General features: G+C 50.6%; 1 protein-coding gene across 3 annotated transcripts in view; it reads left to right on the top strand.

Moving 5' to 3' along the window:
• The window catches only part of ZBTB7C (zinc finger and BTB domain containing 7C), a 260,208-nt gene that overhangs the window by 237,146 nt on the left and 1,972 nt on the right, over nucleotides 1–21,090 (top strand). For all 3 annotated transcript variants that reach the window (XM_036418693.2, XM_036418694.2, XM_036418692.2), the window contains one exon: nucleotides 14,337–15,563. In XM_036418693.2, coding sequence (XP_036274586.1) covers nucleotides 14,353–15,563 — 1,211 coding nt within the window. In that variant the 5' untranslated portion in view covers nucleotides 14,337–14,352. The remainder of the gene's footprint in view (nucleotides 1–14,336; nucleotides 15,564–21,090) is intronic.

Raw genomic sequence — 21,090 nt, 5'->3', positions numbered from 1 at the left:
AGAAGAAATGTGCGTTGGGGTGGGTAGGACTCAGTGAGGTGCCCTCCCATTACCCCATCTGGCAGCTGCCCACATGTGCAGCCAGCCCTGCTCTGTTTTCTAATGTATTGGGCCACCGTCTCATCCATAATGGTCATATTGCTCAAATTTCCAAGATAATTATCCAGCCATGTGTTGACAGTGACTAGGAAAGACCTGCTTAAGAAGACCGGATTGCCAGAGATAACTATCGCTATTGTCTCCATCCTTACTAATGAACATTGAAGAGGCTGCCACATACAACATACTATAAATGTGCTGGTTTGGGTGCAAAATGTGTTTTGACATGGCTTCTACTTCGGAGGGTTTTACCTTCCAGTCCCACAGGCTCAGTATTCTCAAATTTTATAAAATGGGGACATGAAACCAGGTAGTTCCATCGCCTCATGTCTAAATGTGTCTCTATCCCGTGGGTATTCCTTGAGATCTGGACCACAGCTGCCATGGCGATTGGTGGTTCCTTACTTAGATGACCATATCACCATCTCTCCTTCTTTCTCTCTTCCTCCACACCCGCCTCTTCCCTACCTCAGCTCCCTGTCTGTTTCATCAACTTCCCTGCGCTCCTTCTTTTGTCATCACATCTTTCTCCCCCACTTCTGCCCCTCCCTGTCCCATATCCCTCTGGGAGCCTGAGGCAGAGGGCTGCCCCCTCACAGGTAAAGCAGAAAGGTGCCAGGGTTGAGCAATCATTGGTGACAACAGACATTCTTTCCCTAGAATTGACTGGGGCAGGGCAGTACCCCAAGGGTGTGGGCTGGGGTCCAAAGCCCTGCTGTGTCTAATGGAGCCCGGCCCCGTGATCATGAGGGCAGCTGAGGCAGGGGGTAGCATGGGGGGAGGTTAGACAGAAGAGTCTGGGGTTTAGGAGGAGATAGTCTAGGTAACCAGCTATCCCACTCTGCCTGGGGCCAATGGGATTCTGAAAATGCCTTGCTTTCAGTGCCCAAACCAGGAAAGTCCTAGGAAAACCAAGACGTGGTGGTCCCACCTCTTGGCTTTGGGTGGTGGAAGGAGGGAGGGTAGCTTTGGGGGAGAATGGTGTGATATATTCCTCTCTGGGGTACTGGTGGGCCATCACAGACTTCTCCCCACCTGCTGTTGCCTGGGTCTGCACCTCACCCACAGTGGAGAGCTCTGAGTCTGCCATTGAGGTTCCCTGTGCTAGATCAAGCACTAGGGCCATGGCTAAGAGCTCATGCTGTATTTGCTGCCATGTTTCGGTGGACAGTCTTTCTCCCTCCCTGGGCCTCAAAAGGTTCTGTTTGGTCATAATATCCTATAAGCCTTCTACAGGTGTTGGCAGACAGCATTCCCAGCTCTTTGTACCATCATCCCAGTTTCTGGCCTTTGGATCCTTTCAAATGGAGCTTCCGTAATGAAACACACCATTGACTCACTGCTCATCCTGGACATGGGACTGGACCACTCCTGGTTCCATCTCCTCATAGGAAATGGGGGTTGAAGTAACCAGCTCACAGGGTGATTGTGAGGATTAAATGAGGAACTATCTGTAAACGAGTCCACTCAATACCTGGCACTTAGTAGGTGCTTACAAAATGGTGCATGAAATAAAAACTACTCCGGTTGTTGCAAAGCAGTATTGGGACAAAGGTTGTCGGAGGAAATCCTTTTTCTCTCAGTTCATAAGTTGCTTACTCAGAAGAAACAAGATTGTCCCATTTTTCGTTGGGAGATTTAACTCCTGAGAGTTTTCTGGTGTCACATTTTGTTCTCCTTGGCTATCTATAAGGCCTTGCATTACTAAAGGGTGAGCATTAGCTACTTGCCAAGGGCTTTGCCATTCATTACTACTTATGCTCCCATGTTACTTCCTCCTTGAGAAAGTCAAGGTGACACTGATCATTTCAAGTAACCAAGCCCACATTTGCTCAATGAGTCACTCAGCAAACACATGTCAAATACCTGTTGGTGTGAAGCTCCATGCTCCGTGCTCCATCCCGTGGAGAACATGGAGAAGCAAACCATTCTTACCATCAAGGAACTACTTACATTCTGATCCTGTGGGCTCCATCCTTTGGAAGATGAGGATCCTTTTTAAATCTGAAAAATTTCATGGATGTCTGCTTTGCTGTATTCCTCTTGTATGATTCAGTAATGTTGTTGTGTACATCCATGTTGGATCCATCACCATCTAACCTGCACATGTGTGAAAGCTAGCCATATTGTATGTGTGCAAAAGTATTTGTTCAGCATCCTAATGATGTAGGTTTTATGAGTCTGAATATCCCTGACCTTGATCTCCAACTGCTTAAGGGGCTCAATGAGTGTTTAGGACTATTGGAGGGAGATAGGGGCTCAGGATGGGAAGGTGAGGGCACCTCTGATGAAAGAGGCCAAGAGCTCCAAGTGATGCAGAAACAGTGGACTGATGTCGGGAGCAAGGGAGAGGGAGACCCGTGATCTCCGCCAAGGTGTTGGACCTGACGTCTAACATGGAAACAAAGAGACGGTGGAAGGAAGCCAAGGGCTAACTTTCCAAGTGCCCGCTCAGTCTGCTCCCTGCTTTTCCTTTCTTCCAGGGACCTGGAGCCTATGTGTTTGTTCCTTCACCCCTCTGCTTCCCCCACTGGCACAGACTCCCCAGAAAAGCTAAAAATTCATCTCATCTGACCCAAATCAGAGGGTGGATGCGCCGGGGCTTTATTACACCCTGGTTAAATGGGTCTTGTGGGAGAGGATGGGCTGCGCATAATTGTCTCCTTGGTCACCTCCACCCACCCGGCCAGAAAAACAGTGGGGCTGCCTCTGTTTAGACACCAATCTACAAAAAGGCCGCCTCCTCCCTTCCACTTTTTCTGATTAGTCTTGAAAAATCAGACTGCAGGCCTGGGAAAGAGATGGGAGGAGGAGGAGAGTGGAGAAAGGATCATGCCCTCCCACCCGGCTGCCTTAAAGGAAAATAGCCTGGGCGGATTTGAGATGTCTCTGGGGACCGGGCAGGCAGGCTCCATGAGAGCCTGGGACAGGGGCTGTTTTAAAAGCAGGAGCAGCAGCTCCCTTTACAGCATTTTTTAAAAATGATTCTTAAAGTCCTACATTGTTCTTTGGGTTTAAGCATGCCATCTATTTCCAAATGAGTGTCAGGAATACCGAAAGAGAGGGGACGTCACTCTGGCTTTGAAAGAAATAATTTTGGAAAGGGTGGGGAGCAAACAAATAAATCATGAGTAGCTTTCAGTGTAATAAGTAGGAAGCGAGAGCCCTTTCCAGGCCCTCCCCTCCTCTCCCTCCTTCCCCGGAGCTGGGCGACGAGCCTGACTCACTGTGGGACAGTGGGAATGCTCACATGTGAATGCTCTGCTGTGAAGGCGAGTTGTAGGTGTTAGGTGGTGTTAAGTTGTAGGTTTGCAAGTAGGTTTGCAAGTAGTTTGCCTATGCGGTGTTTGATACTTAATGAGGGTACCAGTCAATCAGGAAGCCTTGTACAGTTGCAAACCTTGTACAGTTGCATCTCTTCATAAAACAGTAAGCTTGAACATCACTGGGAATCTCTCCCTCTGTTCCCAGCCTTCCACTAGGCATGATGAGAGATACAGGGGAATTAGAAACCACACTTGTTGTTTGTTTGTTTGTTTGTTTGTTTGGGGGGGAGAGACAAGATTACACACATGGAAAAGTTAGGTGAGACAATAAATGGGCAAGGGCCAAGGGGTAAGAACCTACTCCTAAAGGAGTTAAGAGTACGTCGTTGCTGTGTAACAAAAAGGCCCCAAAACTTTAGCAGCTTTAAACAACAATAAACATTTATTATACTCATGGTTTTTTATTGTCGGCAATTCAGAAGCAGCTTAGCTAGAGAGTTTTAGCTCAGAGTTTCCCATGAGGTTGCAATCTTCTGCTTGCTTTCCAGTTGAATCTTAGAGATACTTCTCTGCACATCCATATACAGATTGCCTTGTGCTTTTTAAAGGCTACATAGGACTCCATGATGTATCTAGAGAGCCTCCCATTGGTGAACACAGTTTGCTTCCAGTCTTTGCTTTAGAATTATTGTGCAGGGACAATCTTTTTATATAAATTGGGTTCATGTGGTAATAAAACTGTAATGATAAATGTAATGAAAAATCTGAATCCTCAGATTTTTTTAATTTTGCCCATCTGATGAAAGAAAACTAAAATTTTATGTATTCAATTTTTATGTCTTTCATGCTGAGTGATGTTGAGCATTTTTCATTTTTTAAAAAGCTATTTGTGTTTATTTTTCTGTGATCTCCCTTGTTTATTTTTTTCATGTTTTTTTTTTTTCACCAATTTTTTTTTGGCAAACTATAGGTCTTTTCCTGATTTAATATAAATTCTATAAAGAAAAGTAGCCCTTCATCATACATTATACAAATATTTTTCCCAGTTATTTGTGACTTGATTTTGTTAGGAAATTACACAAATGTTTGTCATTATTTAATCAAATTTATTCATCTCTTGTGGCTTTTGGATTTTCTGTCTTACTTAAAAAGTCATATCACCTTTGAGATTATGAAATAATTCTTCAATATTTCCTTTTCATGATTCTGCTTTCTTTAACTTTTAAATCTTTGTTCTAGTTGTCACTTATTTTGGTGTAAGGAATGAGGAAGAGATCCAGGGTTTTATTTGTTTTGTTTCCTACATGACTGGCCAGTTGTCCCAATCTCATGTGTGTTTTTTTTGTTTGTTTGTTTGTTTGTTTTAAATCTGTCTTAAAATAAACATTGGAATTCCACCTTTATTTTATGCTAAATTCTCCTATATATGAATGTATGTGAGTCTATTTACAGACCATCTATGACTTTCTATTGATCTGTTTCTCTGTTCATAATCCAGTATGAGATATTTTCTTTTTATGGCTTTATAATGTATTTTTATATTTAGTAAGACTACTACCCCCTACTCCCATTACTCATCTGTTTCAAAAATCTCTTGACTAGTCTTAAATGCTAATTTTTTTTTCTATGTGAACTTTAGAGTCAGCTTATCTAATTTCAATAGAAATTCTCATTGATATTTTTATTGGGATCCTATTGCATTTATTGAACTATTTAGGTAAAATGGACTTATTTACAATATTGTGTGGCTCCCTCTCCAAGAGTAGGGCATGCTTTCTATTTAAGTCTTTTTAGAGGTGCTTCACTCATATTTTTATACTTTCTTTGAATGGACCTTACACATTTCTTAGGAGCTTATTCCTAGGTGTTGTATCTGTTCTCGGTGCCAAGTAAATGGGGTCCTCTAACCTATTTCTGAACTTGGCTGTTGTTTGTATAGGAAAGTGTCCAATCATATCTTCAGCAAATAATGCTGTGTTTTGCCAACTCTTTTCTAACTTTCTGACCTTATATTTCTTATTCAACATCTTTTATCTTAGGATTTCAAAGAGGAACCAGCTTTCCTAGGTTTGCAAAAATCACGGTGCCCATTCCAGCTCTTCAGTGGATCTTCCTGGCCTCTTTGGGCTGAGAGCTGAGAGTGGGTTCTTGTGTCTTAAGGGTATTTCCACCATAAGTTATGATAGTCTGGAGACCAAAACTCTTCGTGAGTGGGAAGAAGTGGGTAGTTGCTCTGTAAGGTGCTGACAGGTAAGGCGCCCTCCCAGAGGCTGAGAGAGTCCAGTCCTTTTGCTGGGCTTCTGGGCTGGGGGCAAATGTGGCAGAGGGAAGGCAGGTTCTGCAGTGACCAGGGAAACAACATGAGGGGGGCGGGGCTCCTGGGCTATGCTCTGAAGGGGACCCTTGCTGCATACCATCATGCAGTCTCCATCACGGTGGTCTGATGTTGGGTCCTGCCAAGACACCCACCTGTAACTTACTGAACACAATAATCTGACCACTCAGTTTATATCCTATATAATAAAAGACTAATATGCAAATTATCCCCTCGACCAGGAGTTCAACCAGCAGGCAGGCTGGCCAACTTCCTATGTCCCCTCCCCCTGGCCAGGCTGGCTGGACCCCACCCATGCATGAATTCATGCACTGGGCCTCTAATACAAACACACACACACACACACACACACACACACACACACACTGAGTGGCCAGATTATTATGATCTCTGAACGCATAATAATCTGGCCACTCAGTGTGTGTGTGTGTGTGTGTGTGTGTGTGTGTGTGTGTGTGTGTGTGTATTGATTTCTGAGAGGGAAAGAGAGATAGAAACATCAGTGATGAGAGAGAATCATTGATTGGCTGTGTCTTGCATGCCCCCTCTTGGGGATTGAGTCCGAAAACAGAGTATGTGCCCTTGATGGGAATGGAACCCAGGACCCTTAATCCACAGGCTGATGCTCTATCACTGAGCCATATTGGCTAGGGCTTGGTTCCAATTTCTTTCTAACACAGCAGGTCCTCAAATAACATCAATTCGCTCACTGTTGTTTCACTACAACATCGATGAGATGCTGTGGGAACTTAACTCGTGTTTATATCAATTAGCCTGTGGCAAGATTGTTTTTGTCGGACATCGATGAGTGTAGGTGAAGACTTACTGCATATGCTGTGGGTGAGTCTCGCCTCTCAGGGAAGCCAGACCCCTCCAAAGCAGGTTTGGGGTCTTGTTTAAACCCCACACAGCAGGAAGCCCCAGTCAAGCACTTGGTGAGTGATCAATAGCATTTGTTAACTGAGTTCCCACTCACATTCTAACTGCCCTGGCAGTGTCTGGCCCTGGGCTTCTGCAGCAGGCAAAGTGGGAAATTGTAGCGGAGGAGGGACTGGGCTCGAGTATAAATAGGAAAAGGAAATGCTTGGACTTTCTCGGCGCAATAAAAGTTATATTATAATATTATATACAATTAAGCCTGAAAATTGCAAGCTTCCAGTTTGTTCTTCCCAGCTGGATGCCAGGCGGCTCTCGTGGTGGATGGCGTCTGCTTAGAAGAAAGGGGCAAGTTCGAAGGCAAATCTGAGGTTTCACTTCCTTCGGAAAACACAGATGCTCGGGGCGGGCCAACTGGGCCTGTTTCCACACTGCAGTGGCCAGCGGCAGGGAGGCAGATATGTTCTTCGAGGCATGACCAGGACATCTTCCACCTGGAGAGGCCTTGGAGTTTGACTCTGCCCTCCTTCCTCCCACAGCCCCTCCCCCACAGGAGCCCTACACTCGGTTCCCTCCCCAGAGGTCTGGGGCCAGGGAAGGGCAGAGGCACGGCTGAGAGTAATAAGCAGCAGCTTCAGGGTCTAAAGGCGAGATCTTCTAGCTGGTTTCCAGCCACCCTCCTCTGCCTTCTCCAGGGCCGCCAGTTGCTGGTAGCTGTCAATTCCTCTCCCATCCAGAACCTTCTCTGACCTCCCCACTCCCCTCCCTCTTGGACTCACTTGCCTTTCTGAACTCACTGAGCCCCTGCCTTGGAGCCCAGCATCTCCGCTGTTCATTGTTCCCGCCATGCTAAGCTCACACTTCTGTGCCTTACTTTCCACACACAGTGCCCTTTGCCAGAATGCGAGGGTGGCCCGCATGCAGAGTGCCTCAGAGGCTGGCGCTGTGCAGCTGTGGTGAGACACGAAAATAACCCCAGGAAAGTCCAAAAGCCACCTAACCCAAGCATACCCTAGTAACTAGCAAAATCTAAGCTCTCCTGACTCATCCACAGGAGCTGGAGCCTTGGGGCAAAACGCTAAAGAGAATGGGGCTCCCGGGGGATCCGGTGTGTCCCCGGCCTTCCTTCCCCCACCCCCCCACCCCCCACCCCCCATGAGGGTGTGACTGGGGAGGACAGCAGAGCAGCTGGGACACCTTCTGGAAAGGCAGCCAGAGGCAGTGGATGCTGAAAGGCAGTCACATGGGCCTGGTGCTGCTGATGGGGGGGATGAATGATTTATTTTATTATCTACATTTTCAGTGGCTTAATAAGGTTTAATAAGCTTCCCGGGGAGTTTTCTGGCTCGGGAAATGGCCTCTAATAAACATGAGTAGTAAATCCTTTATTTTGAACATAAAAAGGTGTGCACTTTTTCCTAAGAGGAAGCAAGTCTTCCCCCTCACCCCTGCCTCACTCTCTAATAGATAAAGGATGACTAAATAATTAAAGAACAATTGTTGGAAGGGGCACCACTCAATTTGTCTGGCCCAGACTCCCCCAGGCCATCCCACTCCCCTCGCCTGCTCTGCTGGCTCTGAGCCCCTCCAGCTCCCTCACGAGACCACTCGGCCCCTTAGTGATTCGCGCTATCTTTTCTGCAAGGTCACCGCTCAGGGTCGGAGAGAAATAAACAGTGTCAGGGGACATGCAGGTGGTCCAGGAGTTGTTTAACCACATTTCTTTGTGATCTTAACCTCACTTACCTTGTATTTCCTTACCTGTAACATGGGTACAACACTGGCCTCACCTGCCATCGAGGAGATGGAAGTGCTTTGATAAGTAAAGTCTCCAAGCCAGCGCTTGGGCAAGGGGTCCTGGTGGGCAGCTGCTGTGAAGAGTCATGGGTTCCTCCAGGGGGTAACTAAGCAGCTCAGACACTCACACCCCCACCCCCATCACCAAAGCCCAAGTGAGGAGCTGCCCCTCACTCTTCCTTGCCCGTCTCTAGGTATCTCTCCAGTCTGTCCCAAGTGTGTTTCATCCTAGTAAGAATCGAGGGGGAGAGAAGATCACCCTGGCTTCTGTCCCCCCTCCCTAGACCTTGTACTGATAAAACCACACCAAAGCAGCACTGAGGGAAGGGGAGGTGGGGAAGATGGTGAGGGAGGGTCCGCAAGGGATGCAGCATGGCATCCGTACAGTCTGGTCTCTGTCACTGGCCTAGTGCTGTGACTTTGGGTAAGTCAACTCACCAGTGAGTTTAGGTTTCTCCTCAGAAAAGTGGGCCCACAAATTCTTTCTGTACTCATGGTTCCTGGGAAAAAATACATTTCTTATACATGGATCCTGTATGGAGAAAGGAGATATGAACAGGTTGTTCTGAATCTAAAGCTCAACAGGGCGGTGGCATTGCTAACTCAGGGGCTTCAGCAGAAGACAATGAGGCAGGGGCGTGCGTGTCTGGTCACAGGAGAAAACACTCAGACCCCCAGATATGGGAACAGAAAAAAATCTTTCTGGGACAAGGGAGAGATCCCACGTGTGCCTGCCTGCCAGGCCTGGCCTCTGCACTGGGCCTCAAGTCTTGTTCTGTGGGCAGGGGAGTAGGCACTGGGGGGACACAATTGTGAGTATCAAAGAGGGCCTGCATTCCAACTGTAAGGGAACATCTGGTGGAGAAGGGAAGCTCAGAGCTCATTTCACAGAAACTAACCAACTCTAAAGCCTGGGCCCGAGGCAAGCTGGGACTGTGGGCTTGGGCATGTCCTGGCAGGGTGGCAGAGCAGGTGGAGCCGGCTGTGCTCAGCTGTGGGCGCTCTGCCTAGGGCGCTCTGGCAGATGGGGAAGAGCCTAGAAGTGGAAGTGGCCCTGCCCAGCCTCCTTGCCCACGAGGCTCCAGGGCATTCTGGGGGTAAGGGGTGTGGCTGCCCTGCTCAGGGGAGCTGCCAAGGGCAGGGTGGGGCAGCCGCAGAGCTCCAGCAGCTTGGACCAGGCCTCCCCGCCCTCTCTCTTGCCACCCCGCCTCCCAGGTTTCGGCGCCTACACAGACCACAGGAAGTGTGGACCTGCTCAGAGGGTGCAGGTAGCCGCTCCCACCTCATTCCATGCCTGGAAGAGAACCACATCCTTCTCGGCCCCTGTGAGGCACCCCCACTGTCACCGCAGCCATCCATTCTGCCAGGTGGCTCTGAATCAGGGAGGGCCTGCATTCCAGCTGTAAGGGAACATCTGGTGAGAAGGGACGCTCATAGCTCATTTCACAGAAACCACCCAGCTCTAAGCCCTGGGCAGGCTGGGGCAGTGGAGGAGTTGGAGGCTGGAGATAGGGGGACCACTCCCGGGGCAGTGGGAGCCTGCCAGCTGGGGCCAGCCTGCCCTGGGATTTGGCAGATTTGCTGAGCTGAGCAAGACTTAGGAAGGCGCTGGACTTGTGGATCAGCGCAATAGAATTATCTCAGAAGTCACACCACCAGGCAGCCACAGAGGACAGGAAAGAGATGGGACTCAGAAATCAAGTACTAAATCAAGAAATCAAGTTGCCTCTCGGATCCCCACCCAATGGGGATCGTAAAAAGGATAAGGTAAATGAATAGAAGTGCCTTATGAATGACAGGGCTCTGTTCCAAGGAAGAGGATTGGGACCACCCCTCCACCTTTTGTGATGTCCAGGCTATCTCTTCTCGGCATTTGAACTGATCTCATTCATTCAGGGTCTACCATATTCATACTTCATGGCATCCTGGGGATGGCACAGGCATATAAGAAATAGACGCTGCCCAGAGCAAGTGAGATCCAAGCAATGGATTCCCCATTTTCCAGATAGGCAAACTGAGGGCACTTTGCCTATGCCCCTGTGCCTCACATTCCTGGTAAAACCAATCCTAGAACATGGGGCCCCTATTTACCAGACAAGCCTGTACCTGGCTGAGGGCCAGGCTTGGCATCAAAACACCCTACTTCTAGTCCTACCTCTGACACTGATTGGCCGTGTGACCTTGAGCACAGGTTCCTCCCTTGTCTCATCTGTAAAGTGGGGATAAAGTTGATACTAGCATCACCTGCCCCATACAAGTGCATGAGACAGGAGATGTGAATGAACCTTAGCAAATAGGACTCACACATGCCAGAGTGGCCTGGGACGTGTAAGGGCTGTTCTCTGAGTCTTTGGTTGGGTGAGGTGCTTACTGGTAAGTATTTGGATCTGCAAAACCATGCGGAAGGCATATTGCTTCCCAGGATGGTCCTACCTCTCTCTGCCAAAACACCTATTATGAGGCTTCAGGGCATTCTGGGGCCAAGGGGTATGGCTGCCCTGCTCAGGGGAACTGGCAAGAGTCTATGTACGTCCTGGACTTCAGAAGTGCTAGCATTGGTTGATCACCTACTATGGATCAGGAGGCTTTAGCTCGTTGGACCCATACAGCAACTCTGTGAGGTCGACACTATTATCATCTCCATTGTGCAGAGGAGGAAACTGAGCTCAAGGATGGAAATACTACTCCCCAGAGGCCATCAGTGTGGGTGTCAGATGTGGACACAGGCTGCCTGAGAGCAAGGCCCTCACCCTCCACCCCTCAGCGTGGGCCGTGGGTTGTCAGATGACCATCAGCCAACCTCAGCACGTGCTGGCTGGGAGCAGCTTCTGGTGCAATCCCACTCAGGATCCAGGTGAGGCACACCCCCTCTACCCAATAGAATCTGCTCTATCCTTCACAACTCTGACAGGCCCGGCCCACAGGGGCCCAGTGCCTTTCCGTTCATACCTCCCATTTACACTCAGCACTGAGCCCCCCAAGCCCCTGGCATGTGTGAATCTCAACTCATCCTCACACCTGGCTCTGATCAAATCTCTGAAGAGACAAAATTTGGGGCATTGGAAAGAGTTCAAATGCCCCTGCCCTGTAGAGGGCAGTGTGGTAAAAGGAAATGGGTGTGAACTTTGGCACCAAATACAGCTGGGCTCAAAGCCTGGCTCAGACCCTGTGGCATTGGGCAAGCCACTTACCTTTCCACACCTTTTCTTTATCCCTGAGTTGGAGGTGATAATACAAATGTGTACCTTTCAGAATTGTGTTGGTTGAGGAAAGAGTAGAGGTGCGATGCCTGACATGGAGCAGGTGCTCAATAAATGATAGCTAGTATTGATTAGTCTTATAAATGCTGGCTGGCTAGCTTACTTCATCTGGTTATTAGAATTGGACACAAATAAGAAAACTCAAATCACACTCAAGAAATTGGTAGCGGAGGGCTTCTGGAGCCAGATTCTGATGGTGCATTTCTGTGGTGGGAGGTCCTCCGGCCCCTGCCAATCTCCCCACCCCCATCACTTCTCTGTTCTGCTCATAGAAGCACCCCCGTCTGTCTGTAAGTGGTAAACTAAGGGCAAGATCCCTTCTCTTAACAGGGAGAGAGGGAATGCAGGGAAGTCACCCGAGCCAACAAAGTTCTCATTTTACAGCTGAATAAGCCAAGGTCAGACATGGGAAGTGCTGCCTTTGCCAGACAGGGTTGCTTGGACATTCTGGGCTCTAGAACCTTCCACTGTGAGCAGAGGCCCTTGAGAGGCTGTGGCAGGCCTCCGGACCACCGGAATCACACCTGCAAAGGTTCCACCTGCCTTCATTCTTCCCCTAGAATCTCCTTCCTCCATTTCCAAGCATCTCTTCCCCTCTTTCCCTCCTCCTTCTTTGTTTCTGATCTGTCTTTATACCTTTTTCTATCCCCTTTGTATCAAAGACCGTCTTTTGCTCTAAGCCTCTCCTGGCTGTTGAGTCTTTGTTTTGTTTTGTTTTGTTTTGGTGTGTGTGGGGGATTCTCTTTCGTGAGCATGTTATTCTTGGAGACAGAACTGCCCTGGCTTAAGCAGTGGGAGGGGAAGGAAGGAGGACCTGGGTGGGAAAGAGGGAAGGAGGGGGTGGGATATGGCCACCCCTTTGGGACACTGCTGTCTGGGTCCTCCAGGGCATGGGAATCTTGGGGTCATCAGGGAAGCTCCCAAAGTGAAGGGCAGGGAAAACATCTTCCCAAAGAGACAATGAAACAGCAAGCGTCAGCCCTCACCTCCTGCCTGGAAAAACTGCCCAGCTACACAACTACATCACCTCCTCCAGGAATGGGACAAAGGCTGAAACCAGGTCACTGAGAGAAGCAGCTGCTGGGCAGAGCAGCCTGGAGTCCAAGGTCACCCCGGCCTGTTGCTCTTTCCTCATCCAGGGCCACTTTGCCCTTCTAACTTCTCATGGTCATGGCATGCTGGTCATTAGATTTTCCATGACCACCCAATGACAAGATGAGGCCACAGGAGCCCAGAGAGCTGAGCAGCCTCCCAAAGTCTCAGAGCCATGGGCCCTGATTCCCAGGCTCGAACCAACATAGCTACAAAAGCACAGAGATAGGACATTTAGGCAAAGGGACAGCAGTCTCCATCCCTCAGGGAGCTTGGCTGAGACCCCGACCACCAATACATGGTCCAACGGATTCAAGTCCTCCATGTAAGAAGGTGGAGGGGTGGGGGGAGCTTAAAGAATTGTGGGAATTTCCTCCTAAAATAACATTTAAGAACATTTTTATTTCTAAAAGAATAAGCCCTTAGCGAGCAAGAAAATGGCTCTAATTTCCTGAGATTTTACTGATTTGGGCTTTTCACTCACATGTACAAGGGGAATTTTATTCACAAACAGTCTTCAGAGGGGATGATCCCTCTGAGGGTCAGGACTCTGCTACCCATTTGGAAGCTTCATGAGGAAAGGGTGTAATTTCCTCAACATATATTTAGTTTTTAAAGAAACTGCTGAGTTGATCACAGAATGGCTGTACCACTCATACTCTTACCAGCAATGTATGAGTGATCCAGTTTCTCCACACTCTTACCAGCATTTGGTGTTAGCATTCCGTTATTTTAGCCATTCTGACAAGTGTGTAGTGATAGCTCACGCCTCTTCGGTGAGCCTTGCTATACCTTTCTCACAGTTGTGTCACAGTTCTGGAGGCTGGAAATCCAAGGGCAAGGTGTCAGCAGGGCTGGTTTCTTCTGAGGCCTCTTTCCTTGCAGATGGCTACCTTCTCATTTTGTGTCTTCACAGGGTCTCCCTCTGTGTCTGTGTCCTCATCTCCTTTTATGAGGACACCAGCTATAATAGATTAGGGCCAACTCAGGTGACCTCCTTTTAACCTTCATCACCTCTTTGAAGGTCCTACCTCAGGACACAGCCACATTCTGAGATATTGGAGGTTAAGACTTCAGCCTATGGATTTGGTGAGGGACACAACTAAGCCCATAACAGAAGCCAGTAGCCAAATGTTAGTCCATTACAGGAGTCAGAGCATTTTCCAGCAGTACTGAGTCATGAGAGAACATTCCCCCTTGGCCCTCAACCCGCAGATACTGTGTGAGGAAGTAGTAGACGTAGCTCACAGTAGCAGCTGAGTGTCAGGTGGCTGTCCGTCCTGGTGTCTCACCATTGCACATGAACAAAGTTGACTTCAGTGAAATCATGCCCATGAGAAGCTTACAAGCCTTTGCCAAACAGCATACTGTCCCATAGAGGTCAACTCCACGGGAAAAGACCCCATGGGACATGAAAAGCCCCCACCTACGAGTGGCTCTGCACTGGAGGTGGGATTTAGAAAAGCCAAGAGGGATGAGGGCTGGACTTAAGCAAAGGCAAGGTGGTTAGGGCCACCAGCCTCGCCTCCCTGGCCCAGCATCCCAGAGCTGGGTGTCCCCTCCTGGGACCGAGTCCTTTAACCCTGTCTCCCTCTCTGTGTCCGTCTGCAGGGCTCTGGCTGAGACCATGGCCAATGGCATTGACGAGCTCATCGGCATTCCCTTCCCCAACCACAGCAGCGAGGTTCTGTGTAGCCTGAACGAGCAGCGGCACGATGGCCTGCTCTGCGACGTTCTGCTGGTGGTGCAGGAGCAGGAGTACCGCACCCATCGCTCCGTCCTGGCAGCCTGCAGCAAGTACTTCAAAAAGCTCTTCACAGCTGGCACCTTAGCCAGCCAGCCCTATGTCTACGAGATCGACTTTGTCCAGCCAGAGGCTCTGGCCGCCATCCTCGAGTTCGCCTACACCTCCACGCTCACCATCACCGCCTCCAACGTCAAGCACATCCTCAACGCCGCCCGGATGCTGGAGATCCAGTGCATCGTGAACGTGTGCCTGGAGATCATGGAGCCAGGCGGGGACGGCGGGGAGGAGGACGACAAGGAGGATGACGACGACGACGAGGATGACGATGATGAGGAGGATGAGGAGGAGGAGGAGGAGGAAGAGGATGAGGAAGAGGATGATGATACGGAGGATTTCGCTGATCAAGAAAACTTGCCCGACCCCCAGGACATCAACTGCCACCAAAGCCCTTCCAAGGCGGACCATCTCACAGAGAAGGCCTATGCAGACACACCCAGGGACTTCCCGGACTCCTTCCAGGCCAGCAGCCCTGGCCATCTGGGCGTTATCCGGGACTTCTCCATTGAATCTCTGCTGAGGGAGAACCTGTACCCCAAAGCCAACATCCCCGACAGGAGACCCTCCTTATCTCCCTTTGCCCCAGACTTCTTCCCGCACCTCTGGCCAGGGGACTTTGGTGCCTTTGCCCAACTGCCCGAGCAGCCCATGGACAGTGGGCCCCTGGACCTGGTCATCAAGAACCGGAAGATCAAAGAAGAGGAGAAGGAGGAGCTGCCCCCACCCCCGCCCCCGCCCTTCCCGAATGACTTCTTCAAGGACATGTTCCCGGACCTTCCCGGGGGGCCGCTGGGCTCCATCAAGGCAGAAAATGACTATGGTGCCTATCTCAACTTCCTGAGTGCCACCCACCTCGGAGGGCTCTTCCCGCCCTGGCCCCTGGTGGAGGAGCGCAAGCTGAAGCCCAAGGCCTCTCAGCAGTGCCCCATCTGCCACAAAGTCATCATGGGGGCCGGGAAGCTGCCGCGGCACATGCGGACCCACACCGGGGAGAAGCCATACATGTGCAACATCTGCGAGGTCCGCTTCACCAGGTGCGCATGGCGTCCCCCGGGTGGGGGCCCAGCTGGGAGAGGGCCGGAGGCTGCGGTAATGACAGCAGAGAGGGGATGAATGGGTGTGTGCAGATGGGGCAGGGATGGAGCGAGACACCCAGTGCAGGGGAAGTCCAACTGGATCCTAGATGCACATCAAATTCATTGCTAGAAGGCGCGCTAGGCACTACTTAGTGCTGTGATTTTCAAGCTCTTTTTAAAAGGGAAACTGTTTTCTTTAAAAATAGATATTTCCTTAAATACAGTATTAGGTGGAAGGCAAACATATAAAACAGATCAGAGCAAAGCCGTTCTGGGTAAGGCAGCAGTGAGGAGCCTCAGTACCTTGCTCTCTCAGCCTCCCTCTCTCCCCAGTGTAGATCCACAGAAGCCAATTGAAAAAGTTGAGGAGTAGAATGCAGCCCTTTGATTTGACTTGGAGCATGTTCAACATGCCAGGACTGACCTAAGTGTATTCTATACCCTCTCACCCCAGCCCTGCCCTGGGGAGATGGGGAAGTGCCATATGGCCTTTGTTTATAGATGAGCACTCGGTCTCCCGGTTGGCCACTCATAAGTGCAGCTAGGAAATAGCAGAGCCAGGACTTACTCCTATGACAGCAAAATCTATGGCTGGGTGGCTACAGAGAACTCTCAAGTTTTGTAGCCAAAATTGATGGGTGGGATGTGGGGGTCAGTTTGTCCACTGCTGGGTATTGATAGGCCTGGTGTGTTGTGTTGGTGCTGTGAGGCTCATCTTCCCAGCCATGTCCTCAGTGGGTACAGTTCCGGTGGTGGCCTTGCATCAGGGCTTGGTCGTTTCAGTGTGTCGGATGTAGACAGCGTCTGGTGGATGTCTGCCCTGTGACCCTGACCTTCTCGATGAGGTCCTTTCCCCACACGGCCACTGTCTGTCAATGAGCGCACCCTGAGAGACCCACATGTCTGCCAACGGTGCTGCCGTCAGCTGGTGTCTGGGAAATGTCTCCGTGGGAATTGCTGGGGGCTTGTTCTTCTGATTTTCTTCTTCGATGGGCCCAAAGCTTTGGCCTTTGAGGATAAAGTGAAATTTTTTGAATTATGTCAAATATTGAATAAGGGCCATGTTTTTCGGGGAACATAAGTTCTATGAAGTAACGAGACCTACTTACTTTTTTGGGTGGCTTGGAACTCTATCAGAGGTTTTCAGAGAAGGGCATCAGAAATACATGTTCAGGTGACACTAGCATTGCCAAAATAGCTCAGTGGGCTCATTCGGTGACTACTTCTGGCCTTGGGTCCTCACACAGCTGCTTCTGTGAGGGAATCCCCAAACAGAACTTCTCCCAGACCCTTTGAGCTAACAGCGAAGAGAGAATCTGGACCTGGACCTCAGATTCCCTTTTTGGGATTCACCTGTCCTCAGGTGTCTTTCATTGCTGGCCCTGCCACTCCAATGCTGCCTTAGGTGATGCTTCCCTCTCCCACTCCACCGCCTCCTGAATTCACTGAGCCCCACAGGCCTGGCTAGAACACCTGAATGAGGCTGACAAAGGCCTAGGATAGCAGAAGGGGGACCAACCAGAATATCATCTGAGTTCAGCACAGCTCACTCATCTCCTGCTCCAGCCTAGCCCAAGGGAGTGACTTCAAAGCATTGATACTCTTCCCAGGCCAGATCAAAGACAGTCAGCCCTGGAGTGGCCCGGAGCTTCCCCTCTAGCCGCCCAGGGTCCAGCTCCCTAACTTTCACGCCTGTCCCCTGTGCAGATGGCTGCCACGGAGACACCTCTCCCGGCAGGAGGGACCCAGGTCCACAGCTTCCAGGGGATGCATGTGTCAGGGTACAGCACCATGAGCCTGCCCAGCCCCCCAAGTCTCCACCTTTATTCCCTCTCTGTTCCTCCCCTCCAGGCCTTTCTCACATGCAGCTGTGGTCTGTGAAGACCACCATTCTGTGGCCCTTGCCTTCCCTCGGGAGAGTTTTAAACGTGGTCAGTTGCTGCAGACAGACTCCTCTCCCTCCTGACACAGAAGGTTCTCTGAGTAGGCCTCCCAGTGGGCAGCGATGCTGGGTTGCACAGGAGGGCTGCATTCCAGGACCCTTCCTCCCAGCACATTCCTGGTGATCACTTAGCGTGGCCTCGGCCTGCTGCCTCCCCATCCTCCAGGTCAGATGGCCTGTGTCCTCCTGGCCATCCAGCCATCTGCCCTGCCCTCCCCTCCTCAGAAGGCTGCATTCCAGCCTCCATCAGCACCTCCCCTCAAGCCCCCCTCAGGGTTCCCACTGGGCTCTGAGGGGCCTGAGGAAGATCAGAAAGCTCTGGCCCGCAGTCCTGGGAGGCTGGAGGTTCTCCCCAGCTCCAGCAAAGGAGCTGTACTTCTCCCTGTGGGCTGTGCTGTCCCTGGGGAGCACCTCCCAATCCCCTCCTTGGCACATTCTTCAGTCACTGCTTCCTTGTTTCCCTCCTGCCACCTCCCCAGAGCTGCGCTGCACAAATTCTTTTTGGTCTGTGGAGAATGCCAATGCTGGCCTGCCCAGGTCAGGGCTTCCTGTAACTGTCTACAGCCAAATCCCCCTGCAGCCCTACTCTAGGGACCTTCTTTGTGGCTAACTTCCTGCAGCCACCATTTGTAACACCTCCCCCTTCCCTCCTCCCCAGCTGAGGGCTCTTTAGCAGCCATTTAAAGCAACAGCTGTTGCCTCTTTGACTCAGAGTTCCCAGGCTCCCTTGCAAGGCCAAGCTACTCCCTGGAACTTGGCCCCCAGAGGCCAAGGGAACCAGACCTGCTGCCTTCAACCCTCCTCTTGGACAGTTTCCCTTTCTGAATCTCAACTGAGCTTCTCTCTGGCCAGGCCTCCTTCCTTTCTCCTAAATTCTGACCCATCCATCTGTCTTGGGGGATGTTGGAGGGGCCCACCCTCTCTCTGCAAGGTGACCCTGTGTCACAGGCTCCAAGCTATGGCCTCAGATGCCAATGCCCAGAATGTCCACACCCCATGAGAACAGTCATTCCTCCTGACTTCAGAAGCCACAACAGGGTGGAGGGGTCTGGGGATCCTCCTGACAGAACCCTTCTGTCCCTAAAGCCTGCCTGCACCTTCCATTGTCCACTTCTCCAAGAACAGGGACAAAGGCCTTCCCACCACTGCTGCCTATTCCTTGGAGTCGGAGCCCTCACCTCTGAATCAGCTCCAGATTTCAGCCAGAACCACCAGTTGTCCCAACACCGGTTGCTCCATAAATGAGACTCCCCTGGAGCCCTGAGCAGGGACTTCAACCAGACTGTGTTTGTTTCTGTGGCTCTTTGCTGACCCCACTCAGCTCTGGTTCCCACTATAAGTCCCTCCGCCTGTGCCTGAGTCTGTGTTTATACTCTCCAGGAGTTGTCCAATGTCACCATTTTCTTCCTTAAAAAGAGATGGCTTCACCAGGCTGGTGTGGCTCAGTGATTGAGCGTTGATCCGTGAACCAGGAGGTTGCAGTTCTACTCCTGGTCAGGGCACAAGCCTCAGGCTCGATCCCCAGTGGGGGGTTTGCAGAAGGCAGCTGATCAGTGATTCTCCCACTGATGTTTCTTTTCTATCTGTGTTTCTCTCTCTGAAATCAATTTAAAAAAAAGGGTTTTTTTTTGGGTTTTTTTTGTTTTTTTTAAGAGAGAGACGGCTTCTACTACAATAGACCCCATTGGCTCCACCTTAGGAGAGAGAAGTCTGGATCAAGGCTCCCCCAGAGCCTCTTCATTAGGAGTCCCGCTATTCCCAGAAAGTCTGGAAGCAGGACCGAAGGTCAGGACCACAGGGTTCTGCCAGACCCGGCCCCTAGCACGGGCCTTGCAGAAAAGGGAGCAGATGAGCTCGGGAAGATGAGAGGCACTGTCTCTCTGCATGCCTAAAGCTAGTGGTGGGTCTGCGGCTGCAGCAGGGGCTCCAAGGCTCCAAACAGGGAACCCAGCCCTACACCGTAACCTGCCTCTGAATAACAGCTCTCCAGGGCCATTGAAATGGTATATTCACCTGCCCATAGCAGGTGCTCTATGAAAGGAAGATATAATCACCTTCTTGGTACTTCTTACACCTTTTCAATTGCCATTGAAATGTGATTTATTTTAGATGCCCGGAACGAAAAGCCTGGGAGAAGCTGTGGTTATGTATAGTAGGCCCTTGCTATTAGAAGATTTACCCTTTGCATTGTCTATTATTTAAGGGTGACCCCCAGGGTCAATACTACAAATTATGTGCAATAGTGTTTTTGAAAAGAAACCATGCTGTCTCCGTGGTGAGGCTTGAATGAGGTGCTATATTTAAAGCCCCCTGATGACTCTAAGCTGAATTCAGGAGTCAGACAGCCTAACACGGGTTTCCATCAGGGCCTGGGGGAATGGGTGGGGTCCCAAGACATAACCCTCAGGGCTGTGTAGCTTTGCTCTCAGAGTTCAAGTGCACTGTGCACCCCACTGAACTTCCTACAGTGGTGAGGAAAGAGGCCTGGGCTGGCAGCCAACAGGCCTGATTCTAGTCCCAGCTCTGCCATTAACCTCTGGATGACCTCGGTGACTGTCCTCCTCCCTGGGCCTCAGTTTGCCCGCCTGCAGCGTGAAGAATGAGCCTAGGCCCCTGGTTCTTAAAGTGGTCCATGGACTCACTAGCTTCAGCAGCAGTGGCTGCATTGATCAGCTTGTTAGAAATGCAAATTCGCTGTCCTCTCCATCCCAGACCTACTGAATAAGATTTCTGGGGGTGGGGCCCAGCACCGTTTCATAGAGCCCTGGTAATGGTTCTGATACAATATCAAGTTTGAGACCCTCTGGCTCAGATGCTCTCTAAGGCTTCTTACTGCTCAAACATCCAATCATCTGGAGGAAACAAGGGTTACAGCATGCTGGGGGGAGGATGTCACAGCTTGGTACTACGCAGCCTGGGGGCAGCCGGTGGTTGTGGGAGGGACAGGGGATGTGGAAGAGAGGAGGGTCTGCTGTGAGGAGGACACCAGCCAGTTCACTTCCTCCTCTCTGCCCATCCCACTCCCCACCCCCACATCCATTTCCCAGGTGCCCTCCAGACTTCCTGCCAGCACAGGTGGAAGGGGCAGGTCTGCCCTCCCCCGGTCCCCTTCCCTGGTCCCTGCCAGTGTACACAAGAATGTCCTGCCCAATCCCTGAGGAACCAATCGGAAAATGAGAGCCAGTGAGACCTCTAGTGGCCAGGGGGCCCCAGGAGACCAGGCCCTCTGCTCCTGCTGTCATGGAGTTGTGTTAAAGGTGGTTTATTTAAATCTGGCCATTTTAGGGCAGACACCTGAGCTCCACATCTGCTCCAACTTCAAAACTGGGCCAAAAATTACAGGCAGATGTTCCACCCAAGACAGGCCTGCAGTGTGGAGGTGGGAGACTGGGCACAGGGCTGCTTGGCCTTCGGGTCTGGCCAGGGAAGGCTTCAGAATGGTCCTGAGGGAGTCCTTGCAGCCCCGCTGACTCCACCACAGCCAGGCTGAACCACTCCTTGAGCTGGTTCATGTAGGTTCAGTCTTGAGGAAAAAAACCTAGG

This window comes from Pipistrellus kuhlii, unplaced genomic scaffold (genome assembly GCF_014108245.1).
Source record: "Pipistrellus kuhlii isolate mPipKuh1 unplaced genomic scaffold, mPipKuh1.p scaffold_m20_p_6, whole genome shotgun sequence".
In the NCBI taxonomy this organism is placed as follows: domain Eukaryota; kingdom Metazoa; phylum Chordata; class Mammalia; order Chiroptera; family Vespertilionidae; genus Pipistrellus; species Pipistrellus kuhlii.
Note: the sequence above shows the minus strand (reverse complement) of the source record. Positions and strands in the feature narration are given on the sequence as shown.